Source organism: Taudactylus pleione, unplaced genomic scaffold, assembly GCF_031769625.1.
Source record: "Taudactylus pleione unplaced genomic scaffold, aTauple2 ptg000149l, whole genome shotgun sequence".
Taxonomy (NCBI): Eukaryota; Metazoa; Chordata; class Amphibia; order Anura; family Myobatrachidae; genus Taudactylus; species Taudactylus pleione.
The window spans coordinates 1,915,424-1,935,238 of NW_028284551.1; the positions used below are offsets into that span (position 1 = coordinate 1,915,424).

The 19,815-nt window shown below is 42.1% G+C and overlaps 1 protein-coding gene across 1 annotated transcript; it reads right to left on the minus strand.

The window, feature by feature from the left end:
- Nucleotides 1–5,690: 5,690 nt before the first annotated feature.
- LOC148522239 (zona pellucida sperm-binding protein 2-like) lies at nucleotides 5,691–19,284 on the minus strand. Its single transcript, XM_088474229.1, has 18 exons — nucleotides 19,132–19,284; nucleotides 18,987–19,048; nucleotides 13,472–13,558; nucleotides 12,186–12,271; nucleotides 11,070–11,212; nucleotides 10,415–10,448; nucleotides 9,305–9,463; nucleotides 9,122–9,218; nucleotides 8,002–8,183; nucleotides 7,812–7,935; nucleotides 7,555–7,733; nucleotides 7,394–7,485; nucleotides 7,125–7,252; nucleotides 6,865–7,054; nucleotides 6,442–6,574; nucleotides 6,089–6,182; nucleotides 5,924–6,010; nucleotides 5,691–5,849 (listed from the first exon to the last, which is right to left on the minus strand). Exons 1-18 carry the CDS (start codon nucleotides 19,185–19,187, stop codon nucleotides 5,731–5,733), a joined length of 2,052 nt encoding a protein of 683 aa, XP_088330355.1. The 5' UTR covers nucleotides 19,188–19,284; the 3' UTR covers nucleotides 5,691–5,730.
- Between the last annotated feature and the right edge of the window lie 531 nt (nucleotides 19,285–19,815).

Here is a 19,815-nt window from a genome sequence, read left to right on the forward strand (position 1 = left end):
ATATTCCCTCTTACTGAAAATCGTTGAGTTGGTCAGTCTGACTGAACTAAAAACGAACGCGCATGAACAATAATCGTTCGTTTTAACTCAGAAAGTGAACGATTTTTTATCATTATCGTTAATTGTTGAAAAAAATTGTGTGTGTGTATGCACCTTAATAACTAACACAAGCTATTTTCCTATCTTCACCTAATAATTTTTAATTCCTACTGGCCAGAGAGCTACTTTTAATTACAAGTCCAGTGCTATATACTCTTGGTAGTGCACGGATCGTTGCCTGGGTTATTTAGTTTTAAATACAATTAGCGGCCACAGTATCCTTAGATCATCTTCACTGGGTTATCCTAAATTATTTTCTCTGATACAGTCTAGTATCGGCCTTTCTGTAGCTGAATTTCACTGCAGTCTTGCTAAATGGTTGTTAGTAGAAGGGATACAGTAGCTAACTTGGGTTATCTTCTAAAGTAAAATTATGTAGCAATTTAATAGCAGTTGGATATGAGGATACTTGTGTCCATTAGTTTGCAATCCCTGTTTGCTACAGTTACAGCAGGGCATAGCAGGAATTTGAAGGGCTGCAGAGGTAGACAGTTTAACTCTTGTGTTACTCAAAGATACTGCAGATTAATGTGCATGGATTCATAACCCACACAATGGCAGGTTGTACTATCACCAGCAAAGTACTTCCGCTATTCCCTGTGGTCTAATTTCTGTCCGTGTCTCTCTTTCTTTACTTGGTGGTGCAGCTTACTGGGGTAGTGGGTGTAGTGCAGGTTGACTATCAATTCCAATAAGGCTCCTTATGACTGCGGGACCTAACATTGCAGTGCAAGTTTTCTCACAATGACACTGACTGGATGAGTAGTGTTCACTGGCTGACTAACTGCTGTCTGAGGATTGTGTTATAGTGTGCTTGGTGTTTCTACATACTGCTCCAGTCTTTCCTTTGGTTTCTGCTTTTTCGACCCTGCCAACCAGCCGAGGAATTACCAATCTTACAGGTCAAGGAGCAGAGAGGGGCTCCCTCCAAACTCTGTACCTCACAGAACAGCCGCCGGATACATAGTGCAGTCAGCCACTGCTGTAAATCTCTCAGCGCAGGTCTCTCCTCTCAGGAAGCTCCCTCAGGGTACTCTCTAACTGACTTAACTGTCCCACTCAGCCACCTGCAGCTGGTTCTAGCAGGTTCTGCATCATGTGACCTCCTGCAACTGGAAGAGTCCATATTTCCCCCATTGGAGGGGTTGTCCAATAGGGCAATAATCAGAGATGGAGCACTAAATACACTCAAGATACATTGGCCACATTTTCATACATTGACATGTGTTTAAAAACACTATATATAATAAAAAAAAAAAAATCACACACTGCCGGGTATCCTCAACATGGGGTGCACCCAGGATCTGGGGTACCACACAGTAGCAGCTCCTGCGTCCCTCACTGCACTTTAGTCAGGACCGGCCACCAACCAATCCTGGCTCGCAGACAGGCTCAGGCAGCCAATCAAATCAAAAAGGGAGGTGATTTTAAATCTGGCACTGGCTGCAGACCAATGAGAAGCTGCCACTTGGCAGCTTCTCATTGGTTGGCTGCTCGCAAGCCACGATTGGCTGGGGCAAGTGCTTTAGTGCAGCCGGGACCCGATGCTTCGCCCCGGCTACATGGGACACATCTCTACAGAATGCCACTGCTGTTCCAGCGCTGGGATCCCATACTCTATTTTAGCCCACAGAAGTGAATGTACCAGTGCTGGGATAAAGTGTTGGCGGTATGTCATACCACCCCACTTCGACCACTAATAAATTAATTATATATAAATGATGGAAGGCACTCAGCAGGACTATGCAGCATGACACAACAAACTAGACGGAGCCGGTATCACTGTCTGGACAGTGATACCAGCTCCGTCTGGTTTGTTGCCTCACACTGCATAGTCCTGCTGATTGAGTGCCTTCCATCATTTATATATATATATATATATATATATAGTATATGTTTGATTTTTCACCAAGATACATATTTCAGTGCCAAACATCTCCATTTGAGAGAGAGAGATTTTATATATATATATATATATATATATATATATATATATATATATATATATATATAATGCAGGACGATGCCGCACAAGCCCTGGATGGGCGGCAGCCATGCAAAAGAACTTGAAGGCCGCTGCCCTCCAGGTGAAGACGCCGTGGAAATCCTGAGGGGAGCAGCAGCCATCAAAGAGATCTTAAAGGCTGCCACCCCCAGTTGAAGTAGCAGAAAAATAAAATTTTACAAAGTCTGTTTTATTTTGACATTTCTTTTGCAGGGGGTACTATAGGTACCAGTGGGCCCTTAATGCCATGCCTGCTGGCACTTGTGGTTCTCCAAGTACCAGTGTGTGGGGATGCCTGCTGAGACCTGTAGTACTACTGAGAGACAATTTATATTTTCATATGCACCACACTACATACTCAGCCCAGCACCCAGGGGTGCTGGGGATAGCCCCGGGCTATCAACCTGGGGTGCCCTGAGAAGGGAGACCTTTATTGGGGGGGGTTTCCCAGGGATCGCCAGCCTGGGCTGGCTAGCAATCATGGGTGATTCTTCAGCTGGGGGGCCCAATGAAAGTGCTCCCCTGGCTGTGGCATCAGCCATCCCCACTAGAAAGTATCTGGTGCTGGTAAATACAGGGGGACCCTACACATTTTTTTTCCCCCCCTGTATTTCCAAAACCAGGACCAGCTCAGAACCCAGTGGTGGTCACTCAAAACAGGGGACCCCCAATTTTGGCAACCAGGACTAGTTCTGAAAAGCCTAGTGCTGGTTGTGCTTCTTACAGGGGACTCCTACGTCATTTGTCACTGCTGCCAATTCCCATGGGTCCTGGCCACAGCTAACACCCACTATCCCCCTGGTTCTTACAGCAGCTTCCTTCCTCTGCCTTTACTGACCTGCCATCTTGGTGCACCCAAGTGAAGCCACAGTGAGTACACCTGATGGAGGCTCCTACTGAGGCTGCACATCAACTTGAAACTTTGCATCTCTATAATGGCAGATTTGTGAAGTAATAGTCTCCCTCTGCACCCAAAACACCTCCTGTGCATCATCTCCTCCTCCACCTGTATTAGTGTACCTATTTGTGGTCCTTCTGCCCTGCAAGTGGCCCAGTATGCTTGTCAAAACCCTGATGGTTAAGATTATAAAAAAAATAAAATGCAATGAAATCAGTCATTAAGGCTAGTGCCTTAATAGATTTATTCCTTGTGCAATACAATGCCATCCCACCCTGTGGTTAACTGCAGATTCAGCACACTCAGAATGATATTGCTGTCACTCACAAAATGGTGGAGCTGCTAATTCACAAAATTGAGTGCTCATGGGAATGCAGTCTATGCAACTGAGGTCTAAGCAGATGGGATAACAGTGAGGTGGAATTTTGTGGGGGGGTCAAGCAGTACAGGGTGTGGGGGTAGCCAAAGTGATGCAGATGGAGGAGGAACAGCAACATGGATGGGATAGAGAGTGGCATGAACATGGGAAGACAGCAGTGCAGATGGGTAAAGACAGATTGTAGTCCCTTATCGACACCAGACTATCACAAATAGGATATCACACAACAGTAGGAATTGGGGGGGAGGGGGGGTGAGATTGGTGTGGTGTGGATAGGGAGGAAGACAGTGGGGTTGGGGGACAGAGTTGCATTGTTGAGGGGACCAGAATAGTGCAGATGAAGGAAGATAGCGCTGCAGATGAGACAGAAATGTGGCTGTGGCAAAAGCAGATGCAGGGCAGTGCAGCTGGGGAAAAACAGATTGGTGTGGTTGAGTGAACAGACTAAACAGTTGGGAGATCACAGCAGTAGGGATTGGGGAATATATAGTAGAATGGAGGCATATGAGGGGGGGGGGGGGGAAGAGAAGATGTACAAGCATAGGCAGAGTTTGATAGTTTTAAAACGAAGTGAGCTGAATGTGTATTCTAAATGAGATAAATGTATGGAGTGAGAAGGATGTTTGACGCCAGTGAGATTGTTTTGGTGATTGAATGGGAAGATTGTGGGCACAGAGTAGGCTGTGGGTGCCACATAACTGCTCAAACCTTAGTTGCATAGACTGCATGTGTGTATTCTAGTGAGCACACAAATCTGAATTAGCAGCTCCACCATTTTGTGAGTGACAGCAATCCCATTCTGAGAGAGTGCTGAATCTGCAGTTAACCACAGGGTGTGATGGCATACCATATGTGTATTGCACAAGGAACACATCCATTAAGACAGTCTTAATGATTGTAATTTCATGGCTTTTAGTTTGAGTGGCACAAATTCAGTAGGTTGTGAAATTTCAGATCACATCTAAGAAACCTTCATTGGACATTTAAAACCATAAGATTTGTGTATATATTTCTCTCTTCCACTGGACTGCCACTTCACTAAACTGAATAATCCTTGCTCTGCAAGGTCAACCTTGACAAAGGGGTGTGTGAGACTGAAATGTTGGTGTGATGCAAGTCACCACATTAAAACTTTCAGAGTCTGAGTGCCACTGGACACACACACTTGCACTAGTGCATGTTAAAGCAGCTATGGAGGCCAAGTCTCTACAACTCATGCTTCACGATGTATGAAGCAGCATATGCACACATCCTGCCCAGCAGAGGCATATTAAGAGAAGGTGCCCCTGTTCATTACCTGTCCAGGGCCCCCTCCTCTCCCCAGCAGCACACTGACAAAGCAGTAGACTCAACACTAGTCAGTTTCCCTACTGCACAGAATGACAGGAAATTTGCTGCAACGCTCATTTTTCATGGGTTGTGTAGCACTTTTACAGCTGATGTGGGACTTCAGAGGCCCCACAGAGCACACACACCCATTAAATAATGCCCCTGCTGCAAAGTCCAAGGCTTACGTTAAATCATTTTACAGCTACAGATAATAGATTAGATAGTCTGTTTGCATCAGGGCAAGTCATTTTAGTGAACCTGCTGATTTTCAAGGAGACCATGCGACCCATTATTTTAGAGGGAACTTCATTTAGCTGCCACTATGTACTTAACCAAAAGCTATCCAGGGTCAATGACCGCAGCAAACAATGTTTTGGACATTCTATTAATTTTTGTTACAGGACAAATTCATGATCATGTTAATCATCCCATTTTAAATTTGCATGCCAATGTCCAGTCACTGATGAGCAACAGTTATGTACTACCATGGAGTTGGGACAGTTCTGGCCATTTGAGAAGGGGGAGTTACTGCACCATGTAATGAAAATAGACATATGAGATTGTTACCATCCTTTGCATTAGACTGCTGCTTTTACAGATCATGACACTAACCATTCTTGCATAAGTTCCATGGGGTTTATGAGTGACCAAAAAGTTTTAAATTGGCATAATGCAATGAAGGTGACCAGGTCACATGCCAAGTAAAAATAAAGACTGACAATACTACAAGCATTTGTAGTAAGTCTAAAATTCTAAATGGAAGTACTAATGTTCTAGTTAAAAGCTACATCACCAACTTAGGGGCAGATGTACTAAGCCTTGAAAAGTGATAGAGTAGAGAGAGAAAACTGAAGTTAGGGAGGAGCCAATTGGTTGGTAGTTTCTCTCCATGGCTTAGTAGTACTCCCCCCTCAGTGCTTCATACTTCTGTACTTTAACAGCTTTATGTGCCATATGGACATTCAAGAAACATACTAGTATTTATATAAGCAATAGTTTTATTATAAAAATGCTTAGCGTTCAAGCCTTTGACTTTTTTCTGAAAGCCGACAGTACCACAGCAGCTAGGACAACCACAGCAACAAGGCCAAAGGCAGGCAGGACTCCAATAGTAACTTGCTCTATAAGATCTTGCTCACCTGGAAGAGATTAAGAGTGTTACATCTTGCCCACAACTATCACTTCCATCTTAGTCATATATGCAAGCTCTTACCTTGATAACTCATGGCAGGTACAGATTCCAACAAGACAGGTCCATGTAAACTGACTAGTGTAGAGTGACGGTGCAGAAAGAGTTCATCTGAAAGAGAAGACCATATTAGTAGACTGCTGGGGGGAGAAGGAAAGTACAAGCCAGAGAACCTGACCAAGAACTTGCCTCTTTTCTTCCTGGACATTGGACATTTCTTTCTGCACAGGGGAGAGTCTGGCAACTGTATGTTGCACACCATAGCAGTACAGTGGAAGTAAATCTACAAATAGAAAGCCCATACAGTTCTATTTAAGAAAGCCATTACTTTACATGGCACATTTCCTAATTAGGCAGCCCAACTCAGCTCGGACAGCCTGATCACATTGTATAAATAGGACTAGTTGGGTAATATGAACTTATTGCCATCACAAGCAACTGGTTTAGCAAAGTGGTCATGCAGTCCACTGGACAGACTGGTGAAAATTTAGTGCACCAGTGCTAGTCAGCCAAGGAAGGTTTGTAGATCTCAAAACACTTACCAAGTTTGTTGAGGGTTCTTCACCCAACACAAAAGCAAAAGCCTTGACTTCATATCGCTTACGGTGCAAAGGAAGTGCCACATTGGAGACCGGGTGAAAGACAGTCAGATAGTTATCCTGGTTTGCTTGGCAGCTAGGAGATCAGCACATACATTAGCACCATGAGAGCAGAGCACCAGTTCTAGAACAGTAGGCTAACCCAGACATTAGCAATGCCACATGAGCAGTGCAAACTACCACATGCAAGCATGGTCAGTTACAAGTTCAACATAGAAGAGCCAGTAAGGCACCACCACATGTGCTGCCCTCACAGTAAACAAAAACTATCCCTGCACATTAAGTGTAATGCTTCCCCAAAGGCAAATATGATAGCAGTAGGGTAGATCACATCTGTCAGGCTTTATATATTTAATGGATACCTACCCATCTACTACAATTTTCCATTGGGGGTAAGTCTCTGGGCCCTGAAGCATTGTTGCCCAGCAGTCATCTAGCACCAACTCGATGTTTGGATCATTGCGATTCAACACTTGCACTTCCAAGAAGATGGCATCACGCAAGGTTTTTACAACTGGATATTGAACATCACTGTAGGGTCTTTCATAGGAGACATCTAAGATAAAGAAAGATATTAGTCCTCTAGTTCTGGGTCTAGAGACTAATCAGTGCAAGTACATTCATACCTGGGTAGAGGTTTATTACAAGCGAGAGAGGACCATCATTTTTAGCAGAAACCAGAGGAGCCAGCGTCACCACGCTTAGATTAAGAGATTCATACATAGAGCCATTATAGATGCATTGGACAGTCTCCCTGTAGACAACACAATGGACTAAGTGTTAATGACTGCAGTTTCACAAAACCGGCTATATGGCATTTTGGTGTTTAATATGCTTTTTTTATCCTGCACCCTTTAGATTATGCTATACACTTAGTTTTGCATCTACACTGTACCTTAGCTCACTGTCTCTTGAGATTTTACGTGGCGGAAGATCTTTCCAGAGGGCACGGACTTCATTCTCATAAATAACTTTCCCTCCTACAAACTGAAGTGGAAGTGTGTTAAGTAACACAAGCTACAGTAAGTCCAGAACCCTGCACAGAAAAAGACTTACCCTTGTTGTAGTTCCACAGTCATTTAGAGCAATTTTGAATAGAACAACCGTGTTGGACTTATTGTATGACTGGCATGTACGATCCCTTAAAATCACTGTGTCCAAATCCAGGCTAGGTTTTGTTAGAGATGAAACTACTTCAATAATCATGAACCCATCTTCTCTGCACATTACAGTAGCTAGCCAAAAGAAAGAGTTATGAAGGTTTATTTCCACTAGCCACTTTGTAGGATTGCTGTATCAAAGAAAGAACTTACTAGGATTGCTAGGAGTTACAGAACAGTTCAAACTAAGCTCCATTGCCACACTTGTTCCACTCTTATCAAAGGTCAGAGAGAGAGAAGGCAAGTAATACATTTGCTGACCAGATGTTGCATATTCCTACAAAGAGAAAAACCAATTAGAATCAGCAAGATCTGTTATGTACGTTATCCCACAGAGATTTACCTGGAGTTGATCTTTGCTGATGCTTAAATGGACGCCATATTTAGTGTCTAGTGTCATTCCATAGTCTAGTAGTGCAGGAGCACTCAGTGAAATTGGAACGTTACCAAGGGCAATGTACTGCAGGATACCAGCAAGAGGGGGAATCAAGATTGTCATTTGCTTTGAGTCACACAGAGGAGGTCCTAGAAAACAAGAGAAAAGGATTTGCTGAAGAATAGCCTTACAGTTTGTATGTTTAATTAGACAAATTGGCCTTTGATGCCAGCATGACAGTGGAAAGGTGAGTCACATTTGTTCATTCCTGGTGTTCTCCCTCTTGAAAGAATCATTTAGAAGGTATTTCTATAGTGTAACAGTGAACAATCTACTTCCTGAAGTTCAATGCAGTTTGAGTTTCCCAAGCTAATGCTCAGCAACAGTTGTAAGACTGGCTAATCTGGCTTCTAGAGAACACACTATTGCAGACTACACTCTGCCTAAGCCAGTCTTATGTCACTAAACATTTGTCAAGCCAATGTTAGTTTAAGGGCAAGTAGAGGATTACAAGCACCACCTGAGTCTAGTTATACAATAGCGTATTAGTTGAGATTTAAAAGTGCACTACCCCAGAGGTTATGGGTGTCCGATGAGTCAAGAGATTTAAAAGCAGTGGTGATCTGCTATTTGCATAATAGTGGACTTCACAACCAGCACCAAACAGTGGTTCAGATCAATAGAACAACCTTATGTTCAATAAGGTATCATGTGCAAGATATTCAAAGTGTCAGTGCTAGAAAGGCATCTACAATCTGAAAATGCTGATTAAGATATAAATGCCTTCAAGTGAGAAGCCAGCCAAGTATGTAAAGTGCATCAAGTGCAATAAAGTGTCCAAAATGTGGTTACTAGTGTCACTGTATTGCACAGGCACTTGATGCACTTTCCATACTTTTCTTACTTCTCACTTGAAGGCATTTATATTTTAATCTGCATTTTCAGATTGTAGATGCCTTTGTAGCACTGACTTCAAATTGAACATTATGTTCAACAAGGTATCATGTGCAAGATATTTAAAGCACTGTTTGGTGCAGGTTATTAAGACCACTGTTCACCAACATTAATTAGTATACAGAAATTTTACCTCTAGCACAGTTAATTGACACATCAATTGTGATCTTTGGATTAGTCTCCGCCTGGATTAACTGAATGTATCCATAATAAAATTCTTGATTTTCAAACTGAAAGAGAAGTCTTTATATTAAAAGCACAAATGGACATCCTTAAAAATGGTAATAGTGACTAGAGATTGCCTGGCTGAACTTACTACAAGTTTTTTTATTCCGAAAGCAGTAAAGTCAATAAGGATCGTAAAGTAAGTTGGATCACTAGACAGTGTGTAACCAAGACTGCGGGCTGTGAATGTGTCAACTTTTATGAGTGTTCCATTGTCTATTCCAATGGTCCAGGTTGATGGGCTAGGTCCCTACAAGGGGGGGGGGGGGAAAAAAAAAAAAAAAAAAAAAATCAGGAATGGTTAAATAGTGCTGAGTTTTCTAGCAGCAAAACAAATAACTAATTCATGCTATTACAAGGTTTGGTGCTCTATGGGCAGATTTCTCAAAAGTAAATTTAATCTTTTACAGCTCTTTCAGCTTCTGAGTCCACATCAATTAGTGTATTACATGACATTCATCCCCAACCATGATTAAAGCCATCTGGAACCTGCCAGGCCCTGACTCTAGTCTTGCAAATGAAAGATGTGCTGGGGAAGATTGGGTAATATTGCTCAAGACAATTCCTAGATGTCATAGGTAGATAAGGAAAAAAAAAACAAAGACAAGCAAATATTTAATCTCCAAATTCAGTAGACTTCTAGTTTTCTGTAATCAAAATGTTTTCATGCAAGTCTGTGGTTACCCAAACTGGCACCTTTGGTAGCTGCAACATGTTGGTGGTTTAGTATCAAGTCAGATTTCTAGGCAAAACTAGTGCTAGTGGCCACCAATCATGAAATATGGACAAACAGAGGCCCTACCCTGTCCATCACTACACAGCTGACCACAATTTAAAATTTTTTCTGGCCTAGGCGTGTGGCAGAGATAAATTGCTAAACTTTATTTTGTATCTCCATCAGCCAGTATATGTTACGTGCTCAGTGTTTGATAGTCTGCTTTATTTCTCTGAACTGCTCTAATTCACAGGTTGAATATTCATCAAATACTCTGCTAGATTAGCATCTGATTATCCTATGTTTATACTCTGTTATCTTGATGTGACACATTGCTCATATGTATGAATGTAATTTTTTCCCCCATTGTTAAAGTTAAATAAAAAAGCTGCTGATATTTTAGGGTGCAGGGATTCAAGAAACTTTTGGAACCACTGACATAAGTACTCACAAGAGGTATGGTGTTTCATAAGAGATGCATATTACCTCATCGTCAAAGTCAGGCAGAGTCCGTGAAATCCTTACCTAATATGAAAAGAAATGGAATCAGTGCTTGGCATGATTGTTAGGCATTACATACTAAATGAGAGCAGGGGCACCAATTACCTGGGCTTTTTGGAGGGTCCTTGCTAACTGCTGAGGGTTAAGAGAGGAACCAGCACTCCATAATAATTTTCCTGGAGTGGGTGTGGCCATGCCTCCTGGATTTGGCCACACCCTTCTGTACCCAGGTACAGTGGTTGTCTTATTGGCCCGGATTGAAAGATGCCATTTATGCCCTGAAGTCATGTTGATCAGGTACCAGCAATTTCTTGCTACAGGGACGACTCATATGATCCAAGTTTGTAGTCAGTTAAGCATGAAAGCCGGTGGTATCAGGATTTGTAGTATACACATACCATAGGGTGGAATAAAATGCCTCCATAAAAAGAAACTCCCTTTTATCTCCATACACAACCCATATATGAACCCACCCAACTCTGAGCTCCAGCAGGGTGAGATAGGGAAGAACGGTGTGTGTTTTAGTAAAAACCCATTTTATCTTGGCAGATAAGCAAAAACTGTAGGCACATTACTTCAATCCAGTGCAAACTACTGGTCTGTAGTGACAAATGTAAGTAATAAAGTTGCTGCAGATCACCTTACCATCATGTAGTTGCTTTTACATATTAGGACTTTGTTAGTGTATGCTGAATCAGCCTGTTCATCACAAGCGACCCTGTAGATTGGGTTCTTCTGTTCCATGGACTCTTTAAAAGATACGTAGGAAACCAGTCTTCCCATCTAAGAAATAAAAATTAGATATAAATTTGAGGGGCTAAAGACACTACAGTAAGTGAAGGCTGGAGTTCTTAGAGGTCCCATCACCTTGCTGTACACAAAATGGGAACCACCTGCAACACCCTGAAGTAGCAAGTTCTGCCAGTATGTTACCCCTGTAATCCCAACCCCCTAGAAAGCAGCTTCTCCCCATATTTGTTTAGGCCTGGCCATGCACCATTACACCTGCCAGGCTTCAAAGCAACTGTAGGAATTATTTTCATCTTACTGGGCAATCCAGGGAGTTTGGCAGTCATTTGATAGGAATAAGGGATTTCAGGCAAAGCCTGCATGAATTTTTTTACATTGTTACCAGGCATGGTACATGGAAACACAAGTGCTATATAGAACAACTCACATGATCAAGACCCACAACAAATTTTGAAACCATTGCAGAGTGTTGTGTACTGAGTCACCTATATTTGAATAGCTTCATGAACTTGCTTTAGCATCCCAAGGCTGTGGCAGCTATTGTATAGTTCATACCTCACTAACCGATGCATGGTAATCCATTATTGTCTAAACAGGGGAGATGCTCTAAGCAAGAGGGCATTTCTCCCCAAGTTGAAATATGAACAGAAGACCCTATCCTTCTGCAATCTAGGCATAAATACACATTAGCCAGTATAAAAACCGTAGTTAGAGTCTGGCATCTTCCTTTATAGTATACTTGACCCATTAGTCATGACTAGAGAGTCTACAGTACTTATTCTAAAGACCATTGTGCTGTGAGTCAGTGATGCTGCATGGTTTTACAGATGTAGGCAATGTTAGACTAGAATTTAGCGTAGATCAACTTGAGATATGAGAGCAGCCACCACCTGATTTTATATTATGGGAACTAGAACACTCAGATGACAAGTCATTGCTTTATATTCAGAGAGCAATTGTTGTTGTGGTTCTGCATTACAAATATATGAAGACATGTTTCCAGTACCTCATTGGTGGCACATCTCTCTGGGATAGTCAGCAGGTTGCCATCTGGGTGGATATCACAAGCATCTGTATCAGATCCAGCCAAATCTGTTCAGCAACAGAAACATTTTCTTAAACTACTGTAGCTCAAAGTAATATTGTCAATCCTGGTCACTGTGCATATGTAAAATGTTAACACTATACAACATGCATGTGTCCCCCCCCCACCCACTTATCAAATAGGGACATAACACTCAAAAATGGGGAATGGCCAGGGAAGAGATAGGGGAGGCCAGGAGATGAAATAAGAGGAAGCTACATGTGGGAACAGAAAATTGACAGGCCTAAAAAGCATCCCTTGCCCTGATCCATGGCACTGGTCGCACTACCCTAATTACAGCCCTGACTATAAATATTTTAGCCATGAGATCAAATACAGGGGAGGTAGCCATTTTCTAGTTGAGTCCCTCAAGTTCATGATGTCACTAGAGAAATGTGTAGTACATTTCACCATTACTTACAAGTGATTGACCTATAATACTACACATTACCATCTTTTAATTAGGTTGGGTCTCCCTATGAAGGCTTCAGCTCTTAAGTAGGAAGCAATAATTGAGCTCCCTTTCTAAAGGGTGTTGAAAGTTGTGCTACTACAGACTCCAGTCTTACTGTTCCCCAGTGAGGCTTCATGCAGTATTCCAAGGTGACCACCAAGATAACTACTGAGCATGTGCAAGAGCCATCTTGTTTTTACTGTTTAAGAGGATGTGGTAGGAGAGTCTACTACTAGCTAGTTAATACCCACTACAAGGCAGTTACAGCATCCTGCACCACAACCAGCATACACTGACCAGCTGGTGAGCTGTACAAAATCCTGCTCAAGCTTCACTCCATTACCATTGTACATTTAACAGTGAGTATAGCTGTACCCGCTCTCAGAAGTCACTGGGCTGAGTCATCCGCTGGTGTGTGCCTAAGTAACTCTGCAATATCAACACCTGCTCACATTCCCAACAAAGAGATGGAGCCCAACTATAAAGCATTTTTTATACTAGCTATTGCAGTTAACAAGCAGAACAGTTATGCAGCCCATCCATTGCAACCCTGTTCATGAAACATTCCACTTAACAGAATTTACCTAGTGTGGCATTTCCCACAAACTCAGGGCTCCCTTGCAGTCCAAGATTTATGGATTGTAGACCAAGTCATCTGTGCTCAGGAATGGACATCTTTAAAGCCTGGACCATTAAGGCTGAGGATAGAATGGTCATGCAGGAGTAGCCATAGTAATACAGAAAAATTAGTTACCTACAACTTGAATGCTCTTCCAAGAAGTCTGGGTATTCCATTCTGGTTTTGTGACTTGAATCCTATCAGCCAGACAAGTAGTGTCACCTAGAAGAAGTTTCAGTTGTTAGTGTCTGCATTCAGCTGTAACTTGAATGCTTGCAGGTGAATCTTTTAATTTCTCATCCCACACTGCTGCTTTATAAATTATCCTTCTGCAACAGTTATTAAACACCTTTGTCTAACTTCCAAATTTACTTTTCACTTCTGCCAAGTCTGTGATAGGAGGGGGAGGGGGGAGAATGTTGTCCTTTGACAGGACATACCCAGCTATTTGATACAAAAGTGTACCAAAACGCAGATAGTGTGGAGCCATATTCCAGGACTCCACTACAATAATTCTGATTTTAATCAACCTAAACAAGACAAGCCAGTAGGCGATGGCTATTATTTCTATACATCCATAAAAGCACTGATGGGCTGGCTTCAACAGTTCTAATAGAGTTGTTCCAAGCTCGGAAAAGTGAAACAGGAGAGTGATAAACCAGCCACTCAGCTCCAAACTGTCATGTTACAGGTTGTGTTTGAAAAGTGATAGTTGGGAGCAGATTGGCTGGTGGCTTAACTCTCCAGTTTAAGACTTTTCAGAGCTTAGTACATCTCAATATGTTGGATTTCACAGATCGATTGGGGCTGTAGATTGCTAGTGTATGGAGATGATCAGCAGCCCGTTACTAGTAAAAAGGTCCATCATTTTACATTGGCAGAAAGTGATCAAATCACTGAAAAAGATCTGTAATGTATGGGCACAGATTGCTAGATTGGGAAATCCTAAAATTGGGCAAAAAAATTGCAAATTGTTCAATTGTCGTTCAGATTGCTGATGTATGGGGCCTTTAGACAGCTTTAAACAAAGAACTGCGCTCTGTCAATCAGTGCTAATGATACAAAATAAAAAACATTCTTTACTATTAAAATTCGATACAATGCTGCATGGGTCCCATCAAATAAAAAAAAATATTGCACATAAGACAATATTGGCAATTAGGAAATATTCAAGCAGTTGAAACAATATGAACATTAGTTTAATTGGATGGAAAAAGGGAACAGGAGTATTACAAATGCAGAGAGGCACTGTTCGTATCCAGCACAAGGTGTACTGTGGACAAGGGTATACTGAATATCAAATGCTTCTCTTTGTTTTATTAGACTTAAAGCTGTTAATTCTATGGGAGATAATATATTGCACATATCAATTTGCTGAGACCCATGAAACATTGTTTGAATTAAAATTAACAAACATTTACTATTTTATTTGGTATAATTATTGTAAGCACTGACTGCAGTTTTTTTTTTTATTTAAAATCAGAATTATATGTCAAGTCATTCTTTACCTTGAGATTCCTACTGTGCTATATGTAACCAAGCAAGAGTTTGTAACAGTAAGGTGTTCCATCTACAATACTATAGTGTACCAGCAAGGCAACCTAGGCAAGTTTCTGGGGCTTAAGTAGAGTACACAATATATAAATATTGCACAATACATCATACCAACGCAAGTCAGAACGATATCTTGTGCAGATTGCATACTGGTTGTTGTCCCACCTTTTGTGCTGCACAGAAGGTGGGACAATGTGGTGAATGACCATGCTGCTACGAATGATATAGCATGCAGTCATACACCAGTTCGTGTAGTGTTCACAGCCAGCACAACATAGCGTTCTATTGTGTTGTTCCGTCACATGGGTATACATCATACAAGCTTTAGATTTATAGTTGTGACCCATCAAGAAGCAACTAGAGATAAAAACCATTTGTCACTGGACCCTGTAAAGAGGTGTTTATACAGTCATATTGCATACATTTATGACCTGATAAAATGGGTAAGCATTAGCAATGCTGGAGAAAGGGCAACAGATACCATAAAGAAAGAATGTATATGTAGGTAATCTATGCTTCAGACTATTCTCAGGTCAGTTTTCTAAGCAATAGCAGCTTCATTTTGTCATCTTTCTAGAACACTAAGAGCAGTGCACAACTGCAATAAAACTTCCATCCAACCTGATTGTAGAGGAGAACCTTAAAAGGTAGTGAGTGAGCAAGGGACTGAGTCCAGCACAGTAGGTTAAAGGTGCATACACACTAGACGATATGCTCCCTGAGCGATATCGTCTAGTGTGTCCCCGGCAGGCTGTGCTCAATGTCGTTCAGGACATTGAGCACAGCCGCTGAACGATATCATTAACGATATCGTTCAGCGCCAGGCTCTCCCCCATTCCCTGACATGCAGCAACCTGACGAGATCGTCAGGTTGGCCTGCATGTCAGCCCGATGAACGATGATGACGACCGACCCGCGGGAACGCGCGTCGTCGTTAGTTAATCTTTTTGGGCTTAAAAATGGACGATAAAGTGGACGACTGAACGATAACGATATCGTTAAGTCGTCCACTTTATCGCCCAGTGTGTATGCACCTTAAGATAGCAGCTCAAGAACTACTGTAATAAACTCCAGTTAGTCTTGAAACAACCATGCCATTTATTTCATAGTCCGCATTAAAGTTTAAAAAAAAAATAAAATTAAATAGAAGTCTGTTAGAGGAGGCTTAACTGTCCACCAGTAGTCCTATACAGTAGGCTTGGTGTGGGAGGAATTAGTACCACTAGTTTGGGGTTGCCACAGTAACCCTTTAATCAGGACATACTTGCCTACTTTTGAAAAAGCATTCCAGGGAGATTGTGAAAGAAACACCTACGAGCATGCGTTACAGTGGACGTGTACTTCTACATCTGAGAGGCATGTCATAAAATGTACTTGGATCTTATGAACTGCTTTGGGTCTGGTTTAAAACTGGATTTATTTGTTGATTAAAAAAAACACACTGATCATTTTATGAAAATGCATAGGGATCATTGGGTAAGGGGAATGCAATTGTTGCTCCATCAGGGCGTGATAGCCGCCGGCATTTCTGCTCACACCCTCAGGAGAGTGCCAGCAGAAGTGTGGGAAGCCCCTGGTCTTGGCACCCTAACCAGAACTTTAGACAGGTTTAGCAGTTTTACACGGCTATACTCCGGGCAAAGAGGGCAATAATGAACGCCCAGAACAATTGAATAGGAACACTAGGCGCTCATTAATTATCACGCCTAAAAACTATTGAATTGCCCTCATTGTGCAATATAATCAATGTAGGGAAATTATACTAATGATCCCATTTGAATGTCTTTTTTAAATATAACAGCTTCATAACGGGGGTAAGGTGCAATCAGGATGATTGAAAATGAGGGAGAGTTGGAAAGTATCAATCAGGGACATATGAATTAGTTGTGGCTTGCCTCAAGTCTGCATTTCACCTGGGTTGAATTAGCCACAGAACCTATGCAATTTGTGTGTCCCTGAATAAAGGCATATTATAATGTAGCAGCCCTACACTGGTTGCCTATTCATGAATTTAATGGTTTCCACCTCTATGTTGTTGGGTTTACACATTTATCTCCCTGGCTCAAGTACTGTAGCTGCAATAAAGATGGTTGAAAGATTGGTCAGACTATTGCACATTAGGCTATAGCCTGCAGACCTGGATTTCCCTTAATTCTTAAGCTGGGTACACACTGACATATTGGCTGATCAATCGATCAGCCAATGTATCTGCTGCCAGTCAGGCAGTGTGTAACCGCGATATGTCGGCATTCACCAACATATCGCATTGGCTGTGCTGCACAGCCGATGGACAGATAAGTCTGCAGACATCTGTCCATCGGCAGGTGGGTAAGGGTGGTCTGCGGCGAGTGGGGTGGGACATGCCCACCAGAACACACTCCTAGTCACCAGGACCTGCGGGCAGGCACAGATTGTTCAGTGTGTACAAACAATCTGCAGATATATCTGTAATGTGTGTACCCACATGAATTGTGCAGGAAGACATTATGCACTGCATCTAGAAACAGGGCTCTGCACCACATCTGTAAGTCATACTAGCACCAAGTTACAGTTGGAATAGGGATGGTGCAAGAAAAACATTTTAAATATTAATGGGACCTTTATGAAGTAGCGCCATAAGTCCTGTTGTCTTAGTATAATTGTGTGAGAAATACATGATGCATCAGTTTGCATGTGGTCAGCAGCAGCTCCTGCCAGCTTACCTGAGGGGTGCTGCCGCTTCTTCTGGTCCCAGCACCTGCACAATGAATGTTGGGCACCGGGACTTGCGCATATGCAGAGGTAGCACCTCACATGCACATACCACTATGCCAGTGGCTTCCACTGGAAGCTGCTCTCAGCTTATGACAGCCCAGGCTGGCAGTCCTAGGGGAGGAGACACCTCCCCCTGCAGCTTCCTGTCCTGTGTGTGACTGGCAGGTGGCACTTCCATTGGGAAGCCACCTCCAGTCACAGTGTAGCCAGTGCAGTCACAGGAGGGCTGCAGCCTCTAGGTAAAATCTTCCACTGTATCCATTCACTCACACACATGGAGAGAGGACAGCTCTCAGTAAGAGCTATCCTTTATGAGGTGGATTTCCAGGTTTATGACCCAGAAGTCCTTCTAGTATCTTTCATTCGCAGAAAGACATGCACCGCAGGAGGGGCTGGGAGGACTCTATCAAATTTCGGGGGTTTGAAATAATTTCCGACATTAGTGCATTTCACCCTGGTGTGCAATAGTATCCAGGAATGCTAAGCCACACTGCAGCACAGACTCCAGCACCTGTGAAGGGCACCACCAGTAACAGCCATTGCATTGTGTACAGCTTGAGGAGATAGAAACCCTAAATATAGCCACTAGGTTGCTATCTTTCCCTTTAAATGAACCCCCAAAGAGACAGAAACTTCGTATTATAGCAGGTTCTCCAGCTTTTATAATTTTTTTTACTTCTACAATGTTGGAATATACACTCGGGGTATATTTACTAAAGTGGGTTTTTAGAAGTGGAGAGGTTTCCCATAGCAACCAGATTCTAGCTATTCTCTTCTAGAAGGTGCTAGATGAATGTTAAGCAGAATCTGATTGGTTGCTATGGGCAACAAATACACTTCTAAAAACCCACCATATTTAATTATATCAGAGTTTATGCAGCTCACAGTCCAGCATATAAAGTACAGTGGAAAAAAGGTTACTGTGCATTGTCAAGAATAAAGTTTTAACATCTCCAGGGAACAGTGCTGTTCCAGCTGACAACTGTGATAATTACACATAGGATATACACACACACACACACACACAGGGCCATAGCTAGGGCAGTGCGGCCGGTGCTATCGCACAGGTCAGGGGGCGCTGTTTGAGCCTGTCAAGTTTCTGTTTATTATCATTCTCACGTGTAGCTTCCTCTTATTTCATCCCCAGCATCTCCTGGTCTCACCTATCTCTTCACCTTTTTTGGGTGCATTATGTCTCTTTGAAAAATGAGGGGTCACCAATGCTTTCTGGCACAGGGCAACACACACGCACACACACACACACACACACACACACACGGAATCTACAGAAAGCTAGTGCATTTAGGAGATAAGCAAACTCCGCTCTAGTACTCACTCTTACCTGGGAAATCCTGCAAGTGTGCAGCTTCAGAAAAGACTAGACCGTGGCTTAGAAATAAAAAGCTGCAAGATAAACAAGAGTTTATATATTTAAACAGCAAAATACAACAAAAACACAAAAACAAAAAACCACACCACACTACTACCTGCAAGCTGTCAATAGCTTAAGCCAAAATAAAGAGCCTTTAGCAGAGGGCCCCATTGGCAAAATGTTATAAAAGGAGCCAGGTGGAAGATTCCAAGGCCAGCCAGTTACTCTACTTCACTAACAATTTCCACAATAAGGCATACACCACCACTCTTGGGGAGTGCCTTATATATCATATATCAATCAAGATCAGGTGCTTGATAATTGACCTTATGCATACACTCCAACCAGTTCACACCTCTCTCTATAGCAGTGGATGGTTTCTGATTTACTCATTGCTTCGTCAATTTGCTGCAAGCACCTGTATCCACTAAGTATCCTCTACTGGTGAAATGACTGATACATAAATAAACAGCAGGGGCTTGGAAGTAGCTTTTATACACTCTACAATCGCTAGTCCTGAGTTTCCATGTACTTCAGTGATTAAATACTGAGCTTTAAAACCAACAATTTAATCAACTCTCTGTGGAATACATTATTGTCTGCTCACAGGGTGAAGGTATTATACAGATGTTACCAAATATCTGTATAATACTAATAAAAACAATATGATTTAACATTTTGATCCATTGATTTTATGTTCTCATTTTATTGCTTTCCTATGTAGCACCAAGTACACTTTGGCATACATCACAATGGTTTTTGAATTATGCACCAGATTAGAGATTTTGTCAATTAAGGG